General features: G+C 36.4%; 1 protein-coding gene across 2 annotated transcripts; it reads right to left on the minus strand.

Annotated features, from left to right (window-relative positions):
• Positions 1-2,032: 2,032 nt before the first annotated feature.
• Positions 2,033-21,172, minus strand: LOC116291047 (uncharacterized). Of its 2 annotated transcripts, none has more exons than XM_089026621.1 (21): positions 21,076-21,172; positions 18,650-18,960; positions 18,167-18,305; positions 17,170-17,456; positions 16,905-17,043; positions 14,460-14,761; positions 13,661-13,811; positions 12,010-12,326; positions 11,345-11,486; positions 10,949-11,250; positions 10,728-10,869; positions 9,907-10,239; positions 9,345-9,629; positions 8,676-8,746; positions 7,405-7,624; positions 6,304-6,603; positions 5,405-5,716; positions 5,022-5,327; positions 4,071-4,379; positions 3,318-3,635; positions 2,033-2,571 (listed from the first exon to the last, which is right to left on the minus strand). In XM_089026621.1, the coding sequence occupies exons 1-21, from the start codon at positions 21,161-21,163 to the stop codon at positions 2,318-2,320; spliced, it is 5,028 nt and encodes a 1,675-aa protein (XP_088882747.1). In that variant the 5' UTR covers positions 21,164-21,172; the 3' UTR covers positions 2,033-2,317. The 2 variants fall into 2 exon arrangements, with proteins under 2 accessions (XP_088882747.1, XP_088882745.1); XM_089026619.1 differs by lacking the exon at positions 21,076-21,172 and adding an exon at positions 19,931-20,610.
• Between the last annotated feature and the right edge of the window lie 1,404 nt (positions 21,173-22,576).

Raw genomic sequence — 22,576 nt, forward strand, 5'->3', positions numbered from 1 at the left:
AGACTTTTCATTTTCAACTTTTCTAATGCTTTTTGTTGCTAATAGACCCGTTTCGAATTCCAAATTACCTCTGTTTTTCTTGATTACAGACTCATTTGCACAGGGTTAGCCTCGAGTTTGTGCAGAATATTCATGTATCTCAGTCAAGGCCCGTCGAGTTTCAAAATTGTTGTATTGTTGAAGTTGTGCATTCTTTACTTTACCGTTGGTATTTGTGAATATTTAAACACTGATACGAGGCTAACCCTGTGCAAATGAGTCTGTAATGAAGGAACACAGCGGTAATTTGGAGTTCAAAACTGGTCTATTAAAAAAAAAAATTGTTGGCAAGAATCTAAAATCAGATTTTTTAATCATATCTTTCCTTTTAGTATTGTATTGTTCATGCAAACAAACAAGAAATGAAAAAAAAAAAAAAAAAAGATTTATTTCATCATAATGCTACTTAATCTTGTGTAGATTAAACCTTTATGCATGTTTACGAAACAATATTAGAGACTAAGAAATTAAAAGGTTAAAAAGTTCTGGTTATTATTTGTATTGCATGTATTACTTAAAGTGCTACTATGACGAAAATCGCTCAAACTTGGATTCAGCTGAAACTTCCTAAGAATACTCTTTAAAGGTCCAATAATCACTGTATGAAGTGTTTTCTCGATATTCAGGACGAAAGTATGATATTTTTACGATTATTTTTTGGAGTCTGTGACGTCATACAATCAACATCGAACATCGCTCCATACATTTCTTTGTAGTTTATGATCAAAATATCAGTAGTAAAGGGAGAAAGAAATACCCAAACACCCCAAAATATAAATTATAGTCACAAGTAATGTGAAATAAGCACATTAGCCACCCTTTGGGCTTCATAGGAATAAAATAAATTAAGGATTTATATACAAAGAAATATATGTAGCAATGTTCGATGTTGAGTGTATGACGTCACAGACTCCAAAAAATAATCGTAAAAATATCATACTTTCGTCCTGAATATCGAGAAAACACTTCATACAGTGATGATTGGACCTTTAAAGAGTATTCTTAGGAAGTTTCAGCTGAATCCAAGTTTGAGCGATTTTCGTCATAGTAGCACTTTAATTTCATTTATTGAACTAGTAAGTGACAAAGTTTTAACACTTTGGAAATTTTTTTCCTTTAAACTCCAGAAATTTATCACATCGTCTGATTATACACATTCATATACTATAAATTTAAGTAGAGTATTTTTAGAGTGCATTCAACAAACTTATGCACATAATCATGGACAATAAAACCATGGAATTAACAATCTACCTGCTGAATTAGTCACAGCCCCAAATGTTAATCACATTGTCTGATTATACACCCTTATATACTATAAAATGAAGTAGAGTATTTTTAGATTGCATTTAACAAACTTATGCACATAATCATGGACAATAAAACCGTGGAATTAACAATCTACCTGCTGAATTAGTCACAGCCCCAAATGTTAATGCATTTAAAAGTGGGGTCTGTAAATTAGGACACCAACTTTGATCCTGACCTCCCCGAGCACTTAAGCCTCGAAGAGAGGGCGTGCTAGCAATTTGGTAAATGTAAACGCAATCTAGAAATTGGTTTTTCAGTCCATGATTTTGGTCTGTAATAGTTGCTTGTCATTTAGTTTGAGTGCGTAACTCCATGTGCAAGCATTACACTTATCTGATTAGAAAGTATTTCTTATATATTGTATTTGTTAACCTCTTCAAATCTTATTTTCAGCCGGTTCCTTGTCATTTAGTTTGAGTTTGTAACTCCATGTGCAAATATTACACATACGAGTGATTGGAAAGTACAGTAAAACCCCGCGTGTAAGAACCTAGATTTTTTAAAGTCAGCATGAACAGGTTCTTATATAAATGGTGCTTAAATTGAAGTCAGGATATCTTGGTTCTTAAATGGGTTCTTAATTATAATTTTTGGTAAGTAAAAATACTGTATTGAATAAAAACTAGGTTAAGTAGTTACTATTTAGATCTTATTTCATGGACACAGTGTAAGCACTCAAACATACAGAGTACTGTATTTTATTATTTACATTGAGAAGGGAAAAAAACAACAGATTTCCGCACAATCCAAATATGGAATTCATCATACCATATATGGAGTGAGATTTCTTTGCTCCAACTTCGACACTAACATATAGAGTAAAGCTTGATAGGCTTTATATTTGGAAATTAAAGAACCTACTTTGACATTTCAGCCTGAAATGGTGCTTAAAATGTAAACTTCAGCCTGACAGGTTCTTAAATTTTAAGTTATTATACGCGGGGTTTTACTGTATTTGGCAGCCTCTTCAAAGCTCATTTTCAGCCACTTCTTGAGTGTTGGTAAACGTATCGTTAAATACGGGTTCGTCCAACAAGAATACATTATCTTGTCCCAGAGAATTCTTTCGGATGATAGCTGTCATAGGGATACCAGGTTTTTTGGAAGCACTTTCCTTGCCTTGCCGATAGCGCCAAAATAAGTAGCTCGTGATCAGGATGCAAACGATGACTAACAAGGCTAGGATGATGACAAATGGTAGATATGTTCCCTCTGCGTTTTCTGTATCGATGAAAAAAAGGCGAAAATAAGATTATTTGGCAGTCCCATAAAATGATTAATATTTTTTCAGTGATCAATTTTTTTTGGATGTATTTATTTTTGTTTAAAAAAAGCAACAACAACAACAACAAAACAACAAAAACACTACAATGGTACTACCTAACATTGTGTAGCGTTATGGAAAGGTCCTAGCAAAGATTCAGCCCTAACCTTACCTTGATTGTGATTTTTTTCCATTTTAAACTTCTCATCCATATAAATTACCTTAGATGACCACGAAACAATGGTTTGAAGTCGAGACTGAACTTGATTCTTTTATTCATCAAGTTCAATCTCGACATGAAACCATTGTTTCGTGACCAGTCAAGCGAATTCGAGATAGGTCTAATCAGGATGCAATACGATTAGTTTGTGGCACACTAGTATAAAACCTATTTTGCCTGATGTCAAAAATTAAGACACAGGAAGCCCGGCTTAAACATGTAAGGCGTTACAATCACTTTTATAATATCTTTTTTTCTAAAAGTTCACAAGTCTGAGGCGGGCTTCTTTGATAACGTAGATCTACTCAAAAACTAAACAAGTGTTTAGATAGAAAACGAGCGAGCGTCTGTGGAACGTTCACCCGAACACAAAGCTACAAAACTACATGACTCGCAGCACGTTTACAAAAACCGAGCACGCGTGCCCTAATGGCACCAACCGCTGATCATCAGCGACAGATAAAGATTGACAACATGGCTGACCTTGATGCCTTTGACTTGACTTTAAAGTTTCTGGGTTACCAGGGGCAACTTCAATCAGTTTGATAGCACGTGACACTGTTTCTCTTCCATTTGTCACACTGCATACGTATATTCCATAATCAGTAGATCTCTTGGGATATACCACTACGACGTTTTGGAGAACTTTGATCTCTGTTGAGTTTCCTAAAGAGGTATTATCCTTTGTCCAGCTGTATTTCATTGGTGGAGCTCCGGTTGCATAGCACCCAAGGCTAACTTTATCTCCATTACTCGCTCGAACCCATGGCGCCATTTTTTGACTTGAAATTTTAAGCTTCTCTGTATCAAGTTAATAAGAATCATGTTAAGAGTTAACAAATCAGCTTGAGGAAAATAGTCCTTATCCAGTGGATAAATCGATGCTGTTATCCACTGTATAAGATTTATCCGTCGGAAAGCGCTATACAACCTTTGTACAACAGGGCCCAGTTGTTAAGGTAATCATATTCATGTGTCTTATCATGCACAATCTTGAAGCGAAGAAATGATACTCTACGGAAATAACACGTGGTCTGAAATGGGAAAACATTAGGCCCAAGCTAAATGGGTCTTATGAGGGCCTAGATATTTAAGCCCTTTCTAGGTTTTCCATCTTTTTTGGTTTTGTTTCATTTTTCTTTTTTAAGTTGCTATAAGAATCATACACCATTTTGAAAACTTAAGTGTAGAGTACTAGGTACTTGGTTCACACATCGCAATTTATTAACACCTTACCTTGATTTGTTTTCTTATTGCTCTTGTTGAAAACGTTGATCAGCGGTTTCACCTCAGTTACATAAGAAACAGTCTCATTCTTGTTTGACGCACGACACCTATAATTCCCATAATCCTCTGCAGTCCTCGGCTTTAAAAACAGGATGTTATCTATGACTTTCACTGCTGGACTACTATTTGGAAGACCATCTTTTGTCCATCCGTACTTGATTGGTGGAACGCCAGTTGCATAGCAACCAATGGCTGCCTTGCTTCCAATAGCAACGTTTACAGAAGACATCATTTTCTCTCTTAACATTCTTAACTTTCCTAGAAAATATGAGGTCAAGATTTTTTTTAGTTATTTTTTTCAGTTTCTTTTCAATCTTTTTTCCCTTTTACCGACTTTCTTACTTACTTTTTTCAGTGCAAGGGAATATTAAACACTAACATCATGATCTTATTTACAAAATATGTTTGTTATCTGCGACCCAGTATATGACCTTAGGCTGCATTCATAATGTATGGCAGAGGGAGGGGGGGACAGGTGAAATCTTTAAATGACAAAGAAATTCCCCCTTTTGAAGTCCCTCAAAAAATAAGAATCCCCTCCGGGCAATCTCTCGTAGCTTCTTCTAAAAATTTTGCATCAAAAAATTCAAATACCCCAATTTTACTGGTAAAAATTTTTCCGCAGCCCTAGAAACATGGAAAACAAGTGTCTCTACCGAAACCGCGCGCAAACTACTTGAAACGTAGTTTCAGTTACTGTGGAGTAGCTTTATGTAAGAAGTGCTGATTCCCTTCCTTAATTTGTTTAGGCGTAAACTTAATTAATATTTCTAATTATGCAGGCTCACACGGCAATCATGGAAAACAGTTTTTTGTTCATTGCAATGTATATTTGTACTGATGATTTTACCGTGCTAAAATAAACTTTGTATGTATGTATGCATGATACTTGGGACTCACCTTTGGGTCTACTTTCTCCTCTATTCCCACAATTCTTTATCGGTTTCACTTCAGTTCCAAATGATACTGTCTCATTACTGTTGGATGCGGTACACAAATATCTCCCATAATCCCTAGCAGTCTTTGGCTGTATAAACAAGATGTTGTCAATCACGGTCACATGTGGATTACTAATTGGAGCACCGTTCTTTGTCCACTTGCAGGTGATTGGTTGAGGGCCAGTTGCATAGCAGCCAATGGCAGCTTTGTTTCCAATAGCAACGTTTACTGAAGACATCATTTTGTAGCTCAAAATTGCCAACTTTCCTAAATTTATGAGAATGACATAAGAAAATAATGGCAAATTGAAAATCGTAAGCAAAAATAAATACTTATTTACCAACCTCGTTGTGGTTGAACTGGTTTGTTGACATTAAGGCATTCTTTGTAAGGGACAAGCTTGATTTCATACGAAGCAACGTCTTTGTCACTCGAAGCTTTGCAAAGAAATGTCCCATAATCTTGTAAATCACGTGGTTGGACAATTACTGTGCTTCCTATTACTTTTGTTGAGGAACTTTTGATTGGCGCACCATCCTTTGTCCAGATGTATCTGATTGGTGGAGCTCCTGTTGCATAGCAATTGAGAACGACCTTTTCGTTTAAGGCTGCCTTCACTACGGAATTCATTTTGTTGGTCAAAATCGTTACCGGTCCTGTTGAAGATGTTCAAAATACAAATGTGAAATTATGAGAAAGAAAGAAAGAAAGAGAGAAAGAAAGCAAGCAAGCAGAAAGCAAGCAAGAAAGAAAGAAAGAAAGAAAGAAAGAAAGAAAGAAAAAGAAAGAAAGAAAGAAAAGAAAGGAAAAGGAAGAAAGAAAGAAAGAAAGAAGAATAAAAAAGGAAAGTAAGTACTGAAGTAAACTAAAAAATTAGAAAGTACGAAAGCTCCCTTCCGGTTAGATAGAAAGAAATAAAGAAAGGAAATTCTACTATAACTCAACGTTACCTACTCTCCGATTTTGCTCCCTTCCAACTTCGCAACTCTCCATGTTCTCCTCTCGTCCGATTTACTTCCTTTCTAATTATTGCTAATCCCTGCCTAATCCCCGCTATTGTTCCTCCCTTACTCCAAAACAACCTCCTCCCCTCTCCAGTCCGCCCGCCCTTCTCCCTTCCCCTTCTCCCTTCCTCCCTTTACTCCTCCCCCTCCCCCCTCCCTCTCCTTCGAAACATACAAGAAAGAAAGAAACGAAAGGAAGAAAGAAAGAAAGAAAGAAAGGAATAAGTGATTAATCTTACCACTAGCCTTCCCCAATAATGAGTTGCTTAAAGGTCCATCTTTCACGGTGAACGCCTGAACTTGGAATTCATACTCTACAGATTTGGCAAGTCCCATGACTACAGCAGTTTGTGCCTTACGGTAATCAACTGTATAGACTTTCAATGGATTAAATTTCTTTTTTGATTCGCTGTAAACAACTTTATACCCTCGTAAGACACCATTAGTACACTTGAGATTTTGAAGTGATGACCAGATGAGTAGGACACTGTTGGATGAAAGACTTTGAACAGACTTCAAGACTGGTGCACACTCTGGCGCTGAAAGAAAGACGAAAATCTTTGAATTAATTGTACTTACGAAAATACATATGTGATATACTGGTATGTTTATACTTACACCTACTTGCAATGTTTTCATACAAGAATAGAACATTTGTAATTTAGTAAATTCGTTATTTAGTATGACAACCTTCTTGCAAGTAGGTGTATTTCAAATTTTTATTAATTCAGGATTCATATTATCAATAGTATTTGATGTTTACATCTGATTTTATTATTGTTAGTTAGACGTTTCGACCATTTTCCAATGGCTTTCATCAGTAAAAATGATGGCTTGCGCACAGATTTCAAATATAAAATACCGTTAGATAGCTCTCGCTTGACGCCCTTGATCGCGCGTGTGAGGTTTTTCTAATTAACAATATCTAATTCAGAAACAAACATGAAATACTATTCATAAAAATAAAACAGCTTTTTCCGTGTTTGTTCAGCAATAAAGCACACAGGAAATGGCATAAGCACGAAAGTATGAGAAGAACGAGACGTAGGCGCGTGCTACTCACACTTCTTGAGTGCTTACGGCGCTTCCTAAGTGCTTTATTACTGAATGGAGCACGGCAAAATCTGTCCTATTTGTTTTGTTATATAGTTACTTTTTTTTTTTTTTTTTTTGCGGTATGGAATTGATTTACGCAAAAAGAAAGACGGTCGCAGGATCAAACAGTACTTCGCGCGCGCGGATGGCGTCAGCGCTGTGCTCCGTTCATTAATAAAGTGCAGTTTTCGACCAATCAGCGCGCGCGTAATATCCTAACTATATATTAATGCAACTTATATTACCATCTTCCAGAGTCTTATTCTTAACCTCCACACTTGGCTTTCCTGTATAGAGACTATTCATTACAGAAACAGTGACTTTATAGATTGTATTCTTTTCCAGAGACGTCAGGGTGTACGTTGTCATGGTACCCACATCAATCACCGTTTCTGGGCCTCCTTCTTTTGTATATTTGATCCTGAATCCAGCCATTGGTCCATTGATTTTATCAGTCGCATTAAGCTGTTAGTTAAAAACATGAGAAGACATTGTGATTGGTAGTCCTTTACAAGTCAAGGTTGAGTAACTGTCAACGATTCTCGACTTTCACGTCCCCATAATGCCTTGCGTCTTTGGGGGGTAACCAATCAAATAACTGTCCCAAATTGAAAGGTTTCTTAATTGAATTTATACTATACCTGTTTTTATCTGTACAATATTGATTATCAGTTTATTCCAAGTTATTTTAGCGTGTACAGATCATGAAGAGTTTTGGTTTTACAGAAAATGTATTGACTTACGAAAAAATGTTTAAAATTTACCTTAAACGTCTTCAAGCTTCTATCTTTTTCTGATCTTTACTTCTTCATTTTATCTTTGGATACCAAACAAGTATTTTCAACATTGTCTGATCAGCCTTCAGCAAAATAAGTAGGTTTTTAACCCTCTGGTTACCCCCAAAGACGCAAAGGATTATGGGATATGAAAGTCGAGAATATGGCGGCGACGTGGTGCGCCAAATCAGGTATCACCTACTTTAATTTAAGCATTTATTTATTTTTTAAATTAACCTTAATTATTAATTCTTATATTATCGTTTTAGTCAAAGCAATAAACATGGCAGCGCTATTGAGCTGACAAAAACGTGCGATTTTTCTCGAAATTCACATAAGTGAATCTTTTCCAATAAAGATCAAACTGTGCACATCTACGCTAAATTTTCCAGCTTGATCTTTTTTTTCCGTGATCTGTGGACAACACTTCTGTCTTACGCTATTATATATAATAAATAATATGATTCTTATGTAAATGTAAATATGGATATACTTGTAAATAATACGTTCATAATATTGTAAATAATCATTGTAAATTACTTTTATTTATTTCCATTTCCATTTTTTAAATCAATTTATAATCTTAATTTTTATTAATCTTCTGAAATAACTGTAACTTATAATACCATTATCAATGATACACGTATACATCAGCAGAGTTGTAATCTGTCATCATCATCATCATCATCATTATTATTATTATTATTATTATTTATCATTATCATTATTATTATTGTTACCTGCCATTCGATGCGGATACTCTGAGATGTCACGGCCATAAGGCTGGTAATTGTAGGAATACAATCTGGCTCTAGAGAAGAAATTCAATTCTCATTTAAGTAAAGGCAATTTGAATGATTGTGATCTTGTGATCAACATAATCATCATCAATAATCAACATAATCTTCGTCAATCGTCATCAATCATCATCATGATCTTTATCAATCATCATCATAATCTTCATCTTCACCATCGTCACCATCACCATCATCACTATCGTCATCATCGGCTTCATCAATAATCATCATCATAACCACCACCGCCATTATCATTATCATCGTTATTATTCATCATCAACATCATCACCACCATCATCATCATTATCATCATCATCTTTATCAGTCATCATCAACATCATCACCATCACCATATCATCACCACCACCACCACCACCATCATCATCATCGTTATCATTCATCATCATCATCATCATCACCATCATCATCATCATTATCATCATCCTCTTTATCAGTCATCATCAACATCACCATCACCACCACCTTCACCATCATCATCATCATCGTTATCATACGTCATCATTATAATCGCTATGCGCCAACACCAATGACATTTTCTTCACTTGCTCATACAACACCATATCATCACAGTCACTCTAAGCTATGTATTACCCGCTATCGTGGTTTTGATATGAAGATATTTGCTCCACAGTCCTTGTCCCACCATGTTCTTTACGCTCATTCTCACATCATAGTTTGTATAGGGCTTGAGGTTCGTCAAGGTGAAAGGAGAAGCTTGATGACCAGCAGATATAGTCATGATAGAACTCTGGTTGTTTAACTCTATTAGACAGCCACTAATTGCTCCTTCCTTAACAGTCGGGTTTGGCAAGATCCAGCTCAGGCGTATAGAACGTTGGAATGGAACTGCTGTGACAAAAGGAGCTTGTGGCACATCTTGAAAAAAAAAAAAAAAAAAAAAAAAAAAAAAAAAGGGAAATTTTCCCAAATATTAAACGGCAGTTCAAAGTTTTAGAATATAACAGTCAATGTTCTCCACGCTAAATATAGCAGCAATGCATTTTAACCTGTTTAATTTTTGGGGGGAATCCAACATCTTAACTGTGCAACTGGAAGGGTTTTTTTCGTTTTTTATTTTATTTTTTTATTTTGTTATCAACAAACCACATTTTTGGAAAGTAAAGGTGTTAACTGTAATTTTATGTGCACATACTTAGATTCACCGTTACTTTCACCGATGACTCATCTATTCCTCCGCTTGCCACGTAGTTTGGGTACGTTGCTCTACAAGTGTAGAATGTGTTACAGACCGCAGCTCGTGTGTTGGGATCTTGTCTCGTACAGTTGTACTTGGACGCCACGTCTTCAGTAGAGGTAAACTGTACTTGTAGTGTTGATTGTGTTGCACCGTTGATCTTTGTTCCATCGTTAAACCACTGTAAGTCAGGTTTTGGTTCACCCAGTATACCACATGCTATTGTTTTAGGGGACTTGGGAGTTGAAAGAACGACTTGTGGAATATCAACTGCAGCTTTAGGTAAATTAACTAGAGCGATATTTGAAAAATAAAATAAGAAAGAAGCCAGGGAAATAATAATAATAATAATAATAATAATAATAATGATGATGATGATGATGATGATGATGATATTTTACAACCACCACTCCCCATACGGGGCTCTTCTGTGAGGTTCCCTCCACACGCACTACCACTACATTCTATATTTACAACATACAACACTCAACTCACATGTTGATTTTTACGAAGGGAGGAAACCGGAGAACCCGGAGAAAACCATCGTAGCACAGGAGAGAACAACACATCAAACAAACTCAATTCACACGTGGCGACCGCAGGGCTCGAACCAGCGACCCGACCCGTTAGACTCACAGCGGTGAAAGACGCATTAGCCGCGAACGCCACCCATGCTAAGAATGTTATGTACGTAACACAAAGAGTCGCAATGTGAACTGTTTATAGCACTACAGGTCATTGAAAAATATTAGGTTCTTGCTTATAACTTATTTGCTTACCAATATCACAGCCGTAGAGATCAAAGCGTACACAGGTTCCATTGTGCCAAGCTTGGGGAAGAATTCTGACATAACGCGCAGCTATTGGGCGAGAGAGCCACTGCACAATAACGTCTTTCCTATTTGTATTGCCAACGAAGACCTTGAGAGATAAAAACAATCACAACATGAAATTTTTGATAAGAGCAAATCAAAAATTTGTAATCAAAAATCCTATTTACCTTTGAAAACTGTCCTTCTTTGTATTCGTTCCAGTATCTGTTATCAAAGCTGTACCTGACTTTATATGACGTCACCCACTTGTCCAAAGCCTTGTCACCTTGTGTTGCAATACCTGTCACTGTCTTGATCTGTCCAAGGTCAACCTGTATGTACTCGCTATTGGATGTATTGGAGCTACACCATGAGGAGTTACCATAGAGACGACCACGTGGTGCAGTATGGTAATCATCCGATGACGAATGTGACGTTATTTGATTGTCTGGTATTTGCGAATTCTCAAGACCAAGCGACGAGGTGCAAGCTGTGTTGGTTTAATAGTGTATAATAATTACCCCAACGAGTGGAAAAATTACTTTATTGTTGATTAAAAGGCCTTTTGAAAAAAATTCGCTTACCTGAAGGGAGTCCTTTGAAATCAACACGCATGGTTTTGTGCGAAACGTATCCAGTTGGTAAGATACGGACAAACTTGGCTTTAAATGGGTTTGTTATTGAATTTGTAACCGCTTTACGGTTGCCTACATTTCCAGGAAAATTCTATTTCCCAAGATAAACAAGCAAAGTAAGTGGTTGGTCCTGAAATAACTACTTACTACCGATTATTATTACGTATATGATAAAGACAAAAATTTCAATTCTTTTAATGATGAAGATTAAGGCACAGACACACGGTGCAACAGTGCTCGCAACATTGCAGGCAATGCTGCTAAAGTAGGATAGTTTTCTATTTCAACAACGTTGCGTGCAACAAATTCTGTCGTGTGTCATGGCTCGCAACATCAATTGCATGCAACATTGCGCACAATGTTGGACCGTGTGGATGTAAACTTGTAAAAAGTGGATGTGAACTCTTAAAAAACCTAAACTATGATTAATGATATAGGGCATTTTCACTCACGTGAGAAGGCCAGAATATTGATGTACCAAACAGTAGAAACCTTCTGCACAGTTTTTGGATAAGAATAGAGTTTAAGTCCCCGAGGATAGAAAATGTATTGTTTTGGTACACCAATTAACATGGCCGCTGTGACGTCACCTGAAAACGCTCTATGCGGAGTACCTTTTCTACTCCACTCTCGTTGTAGGTAGTCCACTGAATGTCATCCTTTGAGTACATAACTTTGTAATTTGTGACATATTCAATTATGTGCCTCCAGTTGATTCCCTGAGTAGCTACAGCACATACGTAGAACATATCACCAAGGTCTATCTGTAAATAGTCATCATCTAAGTTCGTTTTTGGTGCCCAAGAGGCTCTCTCTTCATTAAGTCTACTACCATAAGCTGGGTAGCGTTTGTTAAAGACGGATGTCGCTGTAAACCTGTGATCTGGTACCAAACTATGATTTGGTATACCAACGCTGTGACTGGAACAACCTGAAGGAAAAAGAGTCAACTGATGATTTATGGGTTATAATATAGTATCCTATTCGCATCATTCCCTTTCACGCTCGTTAAATAAGAATGGGATAAATGCAGCCGTGATTGGTCAACGGAGCAGAAAATAAATCTATGATGGTGATGGTGAGGGGGGGGGGGGGGGGGGGGGGGGGAGCAGGGAGGGAGAAAAAGACTGAATACAGCTGCAGGTCGGAGAAGGCGAGCGCGAGAGGGTAAGCTGGCTAAAGGAACGGAAAGCCGTCAATACTGCATTTGCCACAACGAGTTTCATACGCGTGGTGGAACTGGGATGGGAGCGATCTTATTTATACTTGTTCTGTAAGGGACTGGTGCGAATAGTATCCTAATCGCATCATTCCCTTTCACGCTCGTTAAATAAGAATGGGATAAATGCAACCGTGGCGAAATGATAGTGCCATAAGGCTATGCGAAGACAGAAGTGCCCATACCTCCAAAGAGCACCCATACTTAAAGAAAAAATGAAACCCCTGGACACTTAAAACAGGGGATAATTTAGTAAGATCCCACACGTAAGGTATAGGAGTGAATATCGGCATAAAACAGGATTACGAAGAGGCAGACTACCATCCCCTGGGAAGGGGTGGTGGGGCATGCTAATGAACATAGCAAAAGAGAGCTGCAAAACAAGGAAGGAAATGGAACGGGCGGACATAAAGGTAAAGCATGCCACAGGACCCAGGGGATTGCAGCCTAAGCGTTAGTATTCCCGTAAACCCGTAAAGGGTAAACCCGTAGGAATGATTGTGATTGATGTAGATAACACGATCGGCAGGCTGGGGTCACACTTAGACACGACCAGCGGCAATCTTGATATAAATCTAGGCTATAAATCATAACTTTACAAACAAACATTGAAAACTACATCTTTGTAGCATGAATTTTTACTCCAAAAGCTCGCGAGTAGGCTTCCATTAAACGCTGATTATCTCGAAAACAAGCTCGGGACACCCAATTTTATTTTCCAGATTTGGAATCAGCATTAGATTTCAATTCGGAAAATGGAAGTTTTAAAAAGATTATATATATTTTTCCAAGAGTAGGCAGTCGATGAGCGCAAGTATAAACGTGAGTGATAGAACTGAAAAATACTATACGTTATTTCTCAGTTCTATCACTCAGTTCTATTATTTCAGGCTGCATAATGAAATAACTTGGCATGTAGTTTTTTAATATACCTTATATACACAAAAAAGGTAACAATTAAACTCTTACACCCTAGCCTTGAGAGGATTTTTACTTTTTTTCTTTTACTGTTGCTGTTATCATTGTTATCATTGTATTTAACTCACTTGACTGGAAAGGATATCCATATATTTCTGTGCTCAAGCATGGTGTATTAGCCTGGAATGTCTTGGGTACAATGCGTAGATATCTTGTAACAATACCATGGTAAAGAACTTGACGTACCAACGCCGTACGATCATAGTTGCCGTAGAATGTCTGTGGATTCGTAAAAAAAATGGTTTATGTCCCAACAGTAGATGTATTTATCTGGTACATCTTCACACGATCGCACACAGTCTATCAATGCTGTATTTAGGTAACGGGTTAACGATGTTGTACCGTCAGTAGATGTATGTGTTATCTTGAGGTACGTCTTCACCCACTTGTCTATCACACTATCACTAATGCTACATTACCCTCTCAATATTGTTCTCCTGATGAGTGGTCCATGTTGTACCATCAACAGATGTATTTATCTGGTACGTCTTCACCCACTGAACTATCATACTATCACTAATGCTACATTACCCTCTCAATATTGTTCTCCTGATAAGTGGTCCATGTTGTACCATCAGTATATGTATTAATCTGGTACGTCTACACCCACTGAACTATCATACTATCACTAATGCTACATTACCCTGTCAATATTGTTCTCCTGATAAGTGGTCCATGTTGTACCATCAGTAGATGTATTTATCTGGTACGTCTTCACCCACTGATCTATCATACTATCACTAATGCTACATTACTCTGTCAATGTTGTTCTCCTGATAAGTGGTCCATGTTGTACCATCAGTAGATGTATCTATCTGGTACGTCTTCACCCACTGATCTATCATACTATCACTAATGCTACATTACCCTGTCAATATTGTTCTCCTGATAAGTGGTCCATGTTGTACCATCAGTAGATGTATTAATCTGGTACGTCTTCACCCACTTATCTGCCATGATGTTTCCCTGTGTAGCCACAGCACAAATAAGGTGAGATGTACCGAAGTCAATCTGTAGATATGGATTAGAGTCACTTGTCGAGGCACACCACGATGAGCCTGATGTTGAATTTAGTCTGGCATTCTTGGCTAGGTGTTTAGCAGAAGAAGCTGTTATACTGTCATCTTGAATAGCTCCTAATTCCATACCGAGAGGAGCGTTCTCGCAAGCTAATCACGATTTTCAAATAAGTTGATAGTCAATTATTAATTTTATAAATTGAAAGTTCAAAAAATATATAATATAAAATATAAAACCATTTACAATAATTAGCGCTTACCAAATGTTTGCTAGAATTTTGCAACTTATACAGCTTATGCATGCAACTTGCACATATATATCTTCCCTATTGGGCCGATAAACCCATCAAATGTGTCCTTGAAGTCTCATATGAGACTTGGTAGCTCAGTGGTTAGAGCATGACACCGGAATCGCCAGAGCACGGGTTCAGAATATTTTCTGAGTCTTTCAATTTGCAGCTGTTTAAGTTGCTTCATATACTGCGAGATCAGCTCAATTTGATACATTACAGCCACAGTACAAATATATATTTCATATACAGTCAATGTCATTAACGTTGTCCACCGAAAAAAGACATTTAGACATTTAGACATTTAGACTTTTACACATTTACACATTTACACATTTACACATTTACACATTTACACATTTACACATTTACACATTTACACATTTACACATTTACACATTTACACATTTACACATTTACACATTTACACATTTACACATTTACACATTACACATTTACACATTACACATTGACACATTGACACATTACACATTTACACATTTACACATTTACACATTACACATTACATTACACTTTACACATTTACACATTTACAACATTTAACAATTTACACATTTAAACACATTTAACACATTTACACATTACACATTTACACATTTACACATTACACTATTACACATTTACACATTTAACACATTTACACATTTACACATTTACACATTTACCACATTTACACATTTTACACATTCACATTTACACTACACATTTACACATTTAGACATTTACACATTTACACATTTACACATTTACACATTTACACATTTACACATTTACACATTTACACATTTACACATTGACACATTGACACATTGACACATTGACACATTGACACATTGACACATTGACACATTGACACATTGACACATTGCCACATTGACACATTGACACATTGACACATTGACACATTGACACATTGACACATTTACAACATTTACACATTTACACATTGACACATTGACACATTGACACATTGACACATTGACACATTGACACATTGACACATTGACACATTGACACATTTACACATTGACACATTTACACATTTACACATTTACACATTTACACATTTACACATTTACACATTTACACATTTACACATTGACACATTGACACATTGACACATTGACACATTGACACATTGACACATTGACACATTGACACATTGTACACATTGACACATGTGTAAATGTGTAAATGTGTAAATGTGTCAATGTGTCAATGTGTCAATGTGTCAATGTGTCAATGTGTCAATGTGTCAATGTGTCAATGTGTCAATGTGTCAATGTGTCAATGTGTCAATGTGTCAATGTGTCAATGTGTCAATGTGTCAATGTGTCAATGTGTCAATGTGTCAATGTGTCAATGTGTCAATGTGTCAATGTGTCAATGTGTCAATGTGTCAATGTGTCAATGTGTCAATGTGTCAATGTGTCAATGTGTCAATGTGTCAATGTGTCAATGTGTCAATGTGTCAATGTGTCAATGTGTCAAGTGTCAATGTCAATGTGTCAATGTGTCAATGTGTCAATGGTCAATGTGTCAATGTGTCAATGTGTCAATGTGTCAATGTGTCAATGTGTCAATGTGTCAATGTGTCAATGTGTCAATGTGTCAAGTGTCAATGTGTCAAGTGTCAATGTGTCAATGTGTCAATGTGTCAGCAATGTGTCAATGTGTCAATGTGTCAATGTGTCAATGTGTCAATGTGTCAAGTGTCAATGTGTCAATGTGTCAATGTGTCAATGTGTCAATGTGTCAATGTGTCATGTGTCAATGTGTCAATGTGTCAATGTGTCAATGTGTCAATGTGTCAAGTGTTCAGGTGTCAATGTGTCAATGTGTCAATGTGTCAATGGTCAATGTCGTCAATGTGTCAATGTGTCAATGTGTCAATGTGTCAATGTGTGTGTAAATGCGTAAATGTCTTTTTTCAGTGGACAACGTTAATGACATTGACTGTATATTGTCATACACACATTTACCTTTATGATAGCCAAAGATTCCAACTCTCATAGTCTTGAACAAGTTATACATTACGGGAATAAAACGGATATATCTTGCAAACTGGTTTTTAATTGAATGTTGTACAATCAACTGGTTTTCTGAATTTCCTTGAAACACCTAAGTAGGGTAAAACGTTCAAATTTGAAAATCCTATATTGTATACCCTTCAGTATTCTCTTAAATAGCACGGGTTGCGGATTCTTCATCTTTACAGAATCCCGCGCATACAGTCCTACATCTTACCTTGTTTACTCCATTTTCTTGGTACGTCGTCCAATTTATGTTATTCAGTGATACATTTATCTTGAACGTCATGACCCATTCAGGAGCCTTAATGTTACCCTGTGTTGCTACAGCACAAATAAAGTATGGAAACCCGAGGTCAACCTGTAGGTAATCATTTGGATTGGAGGTTGTCTTTGGAGCCCATCCACGACTACCAAGTCTACCATCAGATGGCAGGAAATTAGAACTGTGACTCGAACTAGCGGTAAAACTGCTGATAGGTATAAAATATTTGCTTCCACACTCTAGAAAAAGAAATGAGTAGAGTAAATGTATACAGTCAATTCAAAAAACGTTGTCGTCGACCGGCTCAAGCCTACGCGACTGGACCGAAAGAAATATGGGTAAAATTCACTGAAGCGGTTAAATATTCGTTCTGAATTAATTGTTCCCGCTAGTAGTAAAGATAATAATGGCGAGAAACAATTCAATCCGTCAAATGCATGTCTTCGGGTTTAGGGAAAGAAAAATAAAGTAGTTATGATTCAGTTCACAATTTCGAAAATATGAAGGCATTAAAAAAACGTCTTCTTCAACGCTTCCCGCACGCCTACGAAGGTTCGTGCTGTAAACCAGGCATAACTAATCAGATAAAATTATGGAGTCAACTCGGCTTCAATGATTACTACCCAGAGTTCCTTTCGGTCCAGTCGCGTAGGCTTGAGTTGGTCGACGACAACATTTTTTGAATTGACTGTATGTCACATGTTATATGTTTGCTTGCCCATTGCATAAGAAAGAAAGAAAGAAAGAAAGAAAGAAAGAAAGAAAGAAAGAAAGAAAGAAAGAAAGAAAGAAAGAAAGAAAGAAAGAAAGAAAGAAGGAAAGAAAGAATCAGAAGCAGGACAAAGAGGCTACCGTATTTGTATTTTGCTGATAGCCTTTAGCTCAGAATAGGTTTATTGGACACAGGGCAGACCAGCAGTAAGGTCAAAATGTTAAAAGAATATGATACCTTTTTTGAAGCCAAATATTCCTACTCTCATGACCTTGTACCCGTTGTATTTCGTTGGGTATAATCTGATATACCGTGCTCTGGTTCTGATAATGGAATTCTTAACGTACGAATTCTGGTCTGTGTTTCCAGTAAATATCTAAAATAACGAAAAATAAAATAAAACGAAACGAAACGAAACGAAATTTAATAAGATAAAATAAGATAAAATAATTAAAAAAAACGTTGTAACAAGTTTATCAAAACTATTTTTTTGGGCATAATGTTATTTTGAAATTTGTAACTATTTTATCGGCATTTCCACGCGGCTTTCGTCCAAACATTTGGTGATATACGGAAAATAATGAAATGAGCACGGGAAGGTCCACAGTAATTTAAAAAAATATATCCTCTGTATGATGATTAATGAAGATTCCTTCTGCTCTTTTACCTCCTCCTGCTAAAAGGAATTATTTAAATGGATGATACTAAGTTTTCAAATACCTTATCGATGCCATTCTCTTGATACGGCATCCAGTTTTTGTCGTTCATCGAAAGGCTGACCTTGTACTCTGTCACCCACTCTTCACCATTACCCCTACCTTGTGTAGTTACAGCACAGATGACATAAGGAAATTCAAGGTCAACCTGTAGGTAGTCGTTTGGATTGGTCGTTGTCTTTGGGGCCCACCCAAAACTAGCATTAAGCCTGCCATTAAAAGGGAGGCCAAAAGGATACGATGCGGACGATGCTGTGAAGCTGCTGTCAGGAATGATGTATTTGTTTTCAACGCCGATCGATGTGTCGGTGCAATCTGGTAAATAGAATAACATTCACTGTTACCTAATTCCCCAAACAATAGTTGTTTGAAATCGACTATGTTCGGCGCGCCTGAATTAGGTACGACAAGAAATGAGTTCGGCCGTGCCGTTAGAGAGAGAGATATATATATAGTATAAGGTTAAGGAGGAAAAACTATTATTTTCCACTTGGATCCGTACGTGACATTTTATCCCTCTCGTGACTTTACAAATGGCAATGGTAAATCTAGAAACTTGAATGTGCAGCCAATCATGTCGCAAAAACATGTGCTATCGGTCACTGCGCTACTGCCAACTTTGAAAGCGTTAAGACATATACAGTTTGTAATATCCCAGGTACAGCTTATTGGAAATAGACAAGGTACCTAACATTTGGTCGAGTCAAACTTTTAAAAGAATAGGTCGTTTGCAAGAGGTTGATTTCGCGTGTGCAGAGTCGGTCCATTTAGTTTCCTTACTCAAGCATGAACAGAATGTTAGGGGGACAGGAAACGAGGAAAAATTTGCGTTTTAGTGAAATTTCGTCAGTTCTTCTTTAACCCTACAATATTAACCATTATCCCTTTGTTTTTGGTCTTTTAATTCTCTTCAATCGTTTTCAATATTTTCCATCAACTGATGGCAGTGATAATCAGCTTGCTATGTTTTGACACTTTAACTTGTAAACAAGCTTTGCAGTATTGGCTAAATGTTAGCCAACAACCTGTGGTATACTAAGACATTTCTATTGATTAGAATAAAAAGTTGTGTTTCAAGATTCTACAGCGATAACTTGAGGTATTCATATCATTTGTTATTGGTCGTTAGAAATTTTTCGCTTTTGATAATCAAATATTAGCTCACACCCTATTTTTTACAAGCAAATTCGAGGCACGACTGTTCACACGCAATACGAGACTAGTTTTTATTGAAACCAGGATTCAGGCATGGGAGCCAGTAATAGTTTACTTATGTTATACTTACCAAGCTTGATCGAAACTCCTGGAGATGTGGAAACGAGTTTTAGCACTAATACCAGCATGGTAAAAGCCTTTAAACGCAAGGCAAAAGGTAGGAACGGTGCAACCATGACGGCTTGCAGTGAAGACGAGAAAGGATAACTCGATATGTAAAGACTTCAAGTTAGAACCACGAGTAGCACTTCAGCGTCTGCCTTAAAGGATGGTTGAGCCAGCTTTTATATATTCCATGGCGACACGGCTCAGTTATCATTCATTATTATATTAGTGGTACTACGAGCACTTTTTCAAAAGTTTTAAGGAAACGTAATTCCAATCGACGGCGTGACAAGCATTTACCGGAAGTTGGTTGATATCCGTGTGCATCAGTGAAGAAAAAATAATAAGTAAATGTCATAGCACATTGCATATGAACTAACTTTTAAGAAGGAGCTTACCTTTTCTTTGGATGGTTTTCTTTTGATTGTCTTTTCATTTTTATGCTATTTAATTGACATTAGTGGTACTACGAGCGCGTTTTGAAAAGTGTTAAGGAAACGTAATGCAAATCAATAGCGTGACAAGCATTTACCGGAAGCTGGCTCTCCTTTTATTATGGTTGATATCCTGCGTGTGCATGAAGAAACAAATAATATGTAAATGAAATAGCAGACTGCATATGAACTAACTCCATGTGGAATGGACTTTTGATGATTTTCTTATGTTTATTTGTTCTTTTTAATGCTATTTCATTTCATATCTCTTATCCTTTCTTCGTTTTCAAATCACTCATTCCCTTTCCTTTCCTTTCCTGTTCCTTTTTATTTTATTTTTGGACTCTTCAATGGACTCTTATTAAATTTAACTTGGATGCAAAGCAAGCATTAAAATACGAAATAACTGACTCCATCAAATAAAAATCTAATCTAATCTCGTTTGTATTTTCATTTTTAAGATAATATCGAGAAGGATCTATTAAGCATGTAATTCATAATAATTACAAGTGTGGTTACGTATTTAAATTGTACAGCTTCCTTGGGTGTGTCGTTGTTTTTCTAAGATAAAATAATCAATAATTAAAGGATAATGCTCTCAAACTTTTATGCTTTCTGCTAATTAACTTCGCTGCTTAGTGACTCAGATAAATACACAAAAACTGAAACTCTTTACCTTGGGAGTAATGTTTTTCCATTTTGAAACCTCGTGTCCTTATCTTCAGAATAAGATACTTTGTGTTATTCATGTTCAACTCAAGCATTTTCTTATGCGCAACCAAATAAATGATACTCTAAAGAATACCACGTGGTCTGAAATGGGTAAACACTACGGTCAAGGTAAAGGTTTAATGATAGTAAATATTGAACCCGCTACAGTACAACGATTTTATAAGTCTAGCCAGTTTGAATAAACCTACATCCTATCGTTCTAGGAGGGGCGGATGCATCATTTCCCCGCTAATGTACACGCATACGAGTTTCAGTTAAGAGTTTCCTGACATGTCCACAAGAATTATTGGAATTTCGGTGTCGAGATACGTGGTTCAACTGATAATTAACTTGTAAATATGTTCAAAGGAAAACTAAGAAATAAAACTTGTTAACTTTACACGCACAAAAAGAAAGAAAGAAAGAAAGAAAGAAAGAAAGGAAGGAAGAAAGAAAGAAAGAAAGAAAGAAAGAAAGAAAGTGTAAGAATTTAAGTAAAACTTTTGCCCATGCTTCCAAAATATTGTGTTTTTTTTTACTTTAACTGTTGAATATCTTATTTAAAACAAAGGCATAGGAAAAAAAGGGAAGAGAAAAAAAAGAGGCATGCAGACACACACACAGAGAAAAGAGCACTCAATCAAATTAAGCAAACAAACAAACAATCAAATGAATGCATAGTGATAAAGAAAGAAAGAAAGAAAAACAAAAAACAAAAAAAAAAAACAAAAAAAAAAAAACAAAAAAAAAACAAAGAAGGAAAGAAAAAAGAAACGGAGAGAGTGTTATAAAGTCCTAAGATTATCACTTTGCATTTTCCAGGACTGCGATTGACATTACTTATTCGCCCATGTATGTCACGGTATAATCTTTTCGAATTAAAAAACCGTAAGACGAGAAGCCGCAGGTTTAATTGTATCAAAATTACCCACATTAGATGTGATTCAGTCAGAACACTCATCATTACTTTACGATATTTTTTTCCTTTGCCTTGTGAACCAAGTTTGTTCGCTTTGCACATGAATGATTTTTGGCTGAGTTGCAGGATTTTTGCGTGACTTGTTGGATATTAGCATATGTTCTCGCCTACACACTAATGATTCCGGCTTTCCGTCGTATGCCCACCCAGGTTAGTGAAACTAAGGATGCTTTTCCTACGCCGCATTTATATATGCGCATGTGCCAAATTTTGGCTTTGAAAGCTTTACCGCCATTTTGCAATTGGCTGCGTTTTATAATAATAAATTTAATCTTTAAAGAGGAAGGCTAGATCACAAAGTGGTTTTCAAAGTTAGTCCTAACAGGAAGAATTAAAAAATATATAAATAAAATAGATATTAATATATATGAATAAATACATAATTCCTAGTATTCCCTAATATAATATATACCGTATTAAGTTATAATATGACAGCAATAATGCTAAAAAACATCTAGTTAATTAATTTCTTTAAAGAGAGTTTTCT

The sequence above is a fragment of the Actinia tenebrosa genome, unplaced genomic scaffold (assembly GCF_029948245.1).
Source record: "Actinia tenebrosa isolate PJP-AT-01 unplaced genomic scaffold, QUT_ActTen_1.0 PGA_scaffold10__47_contigs__length_13832649, whole genome shotgun sequence".
NCBI classification, from domain to species: Eukaryota; Metazoa; Cnidaria; class Anthozoa; order Actiniaria; family Actiniidae; genus Actinia; species Actinia tenebrosa.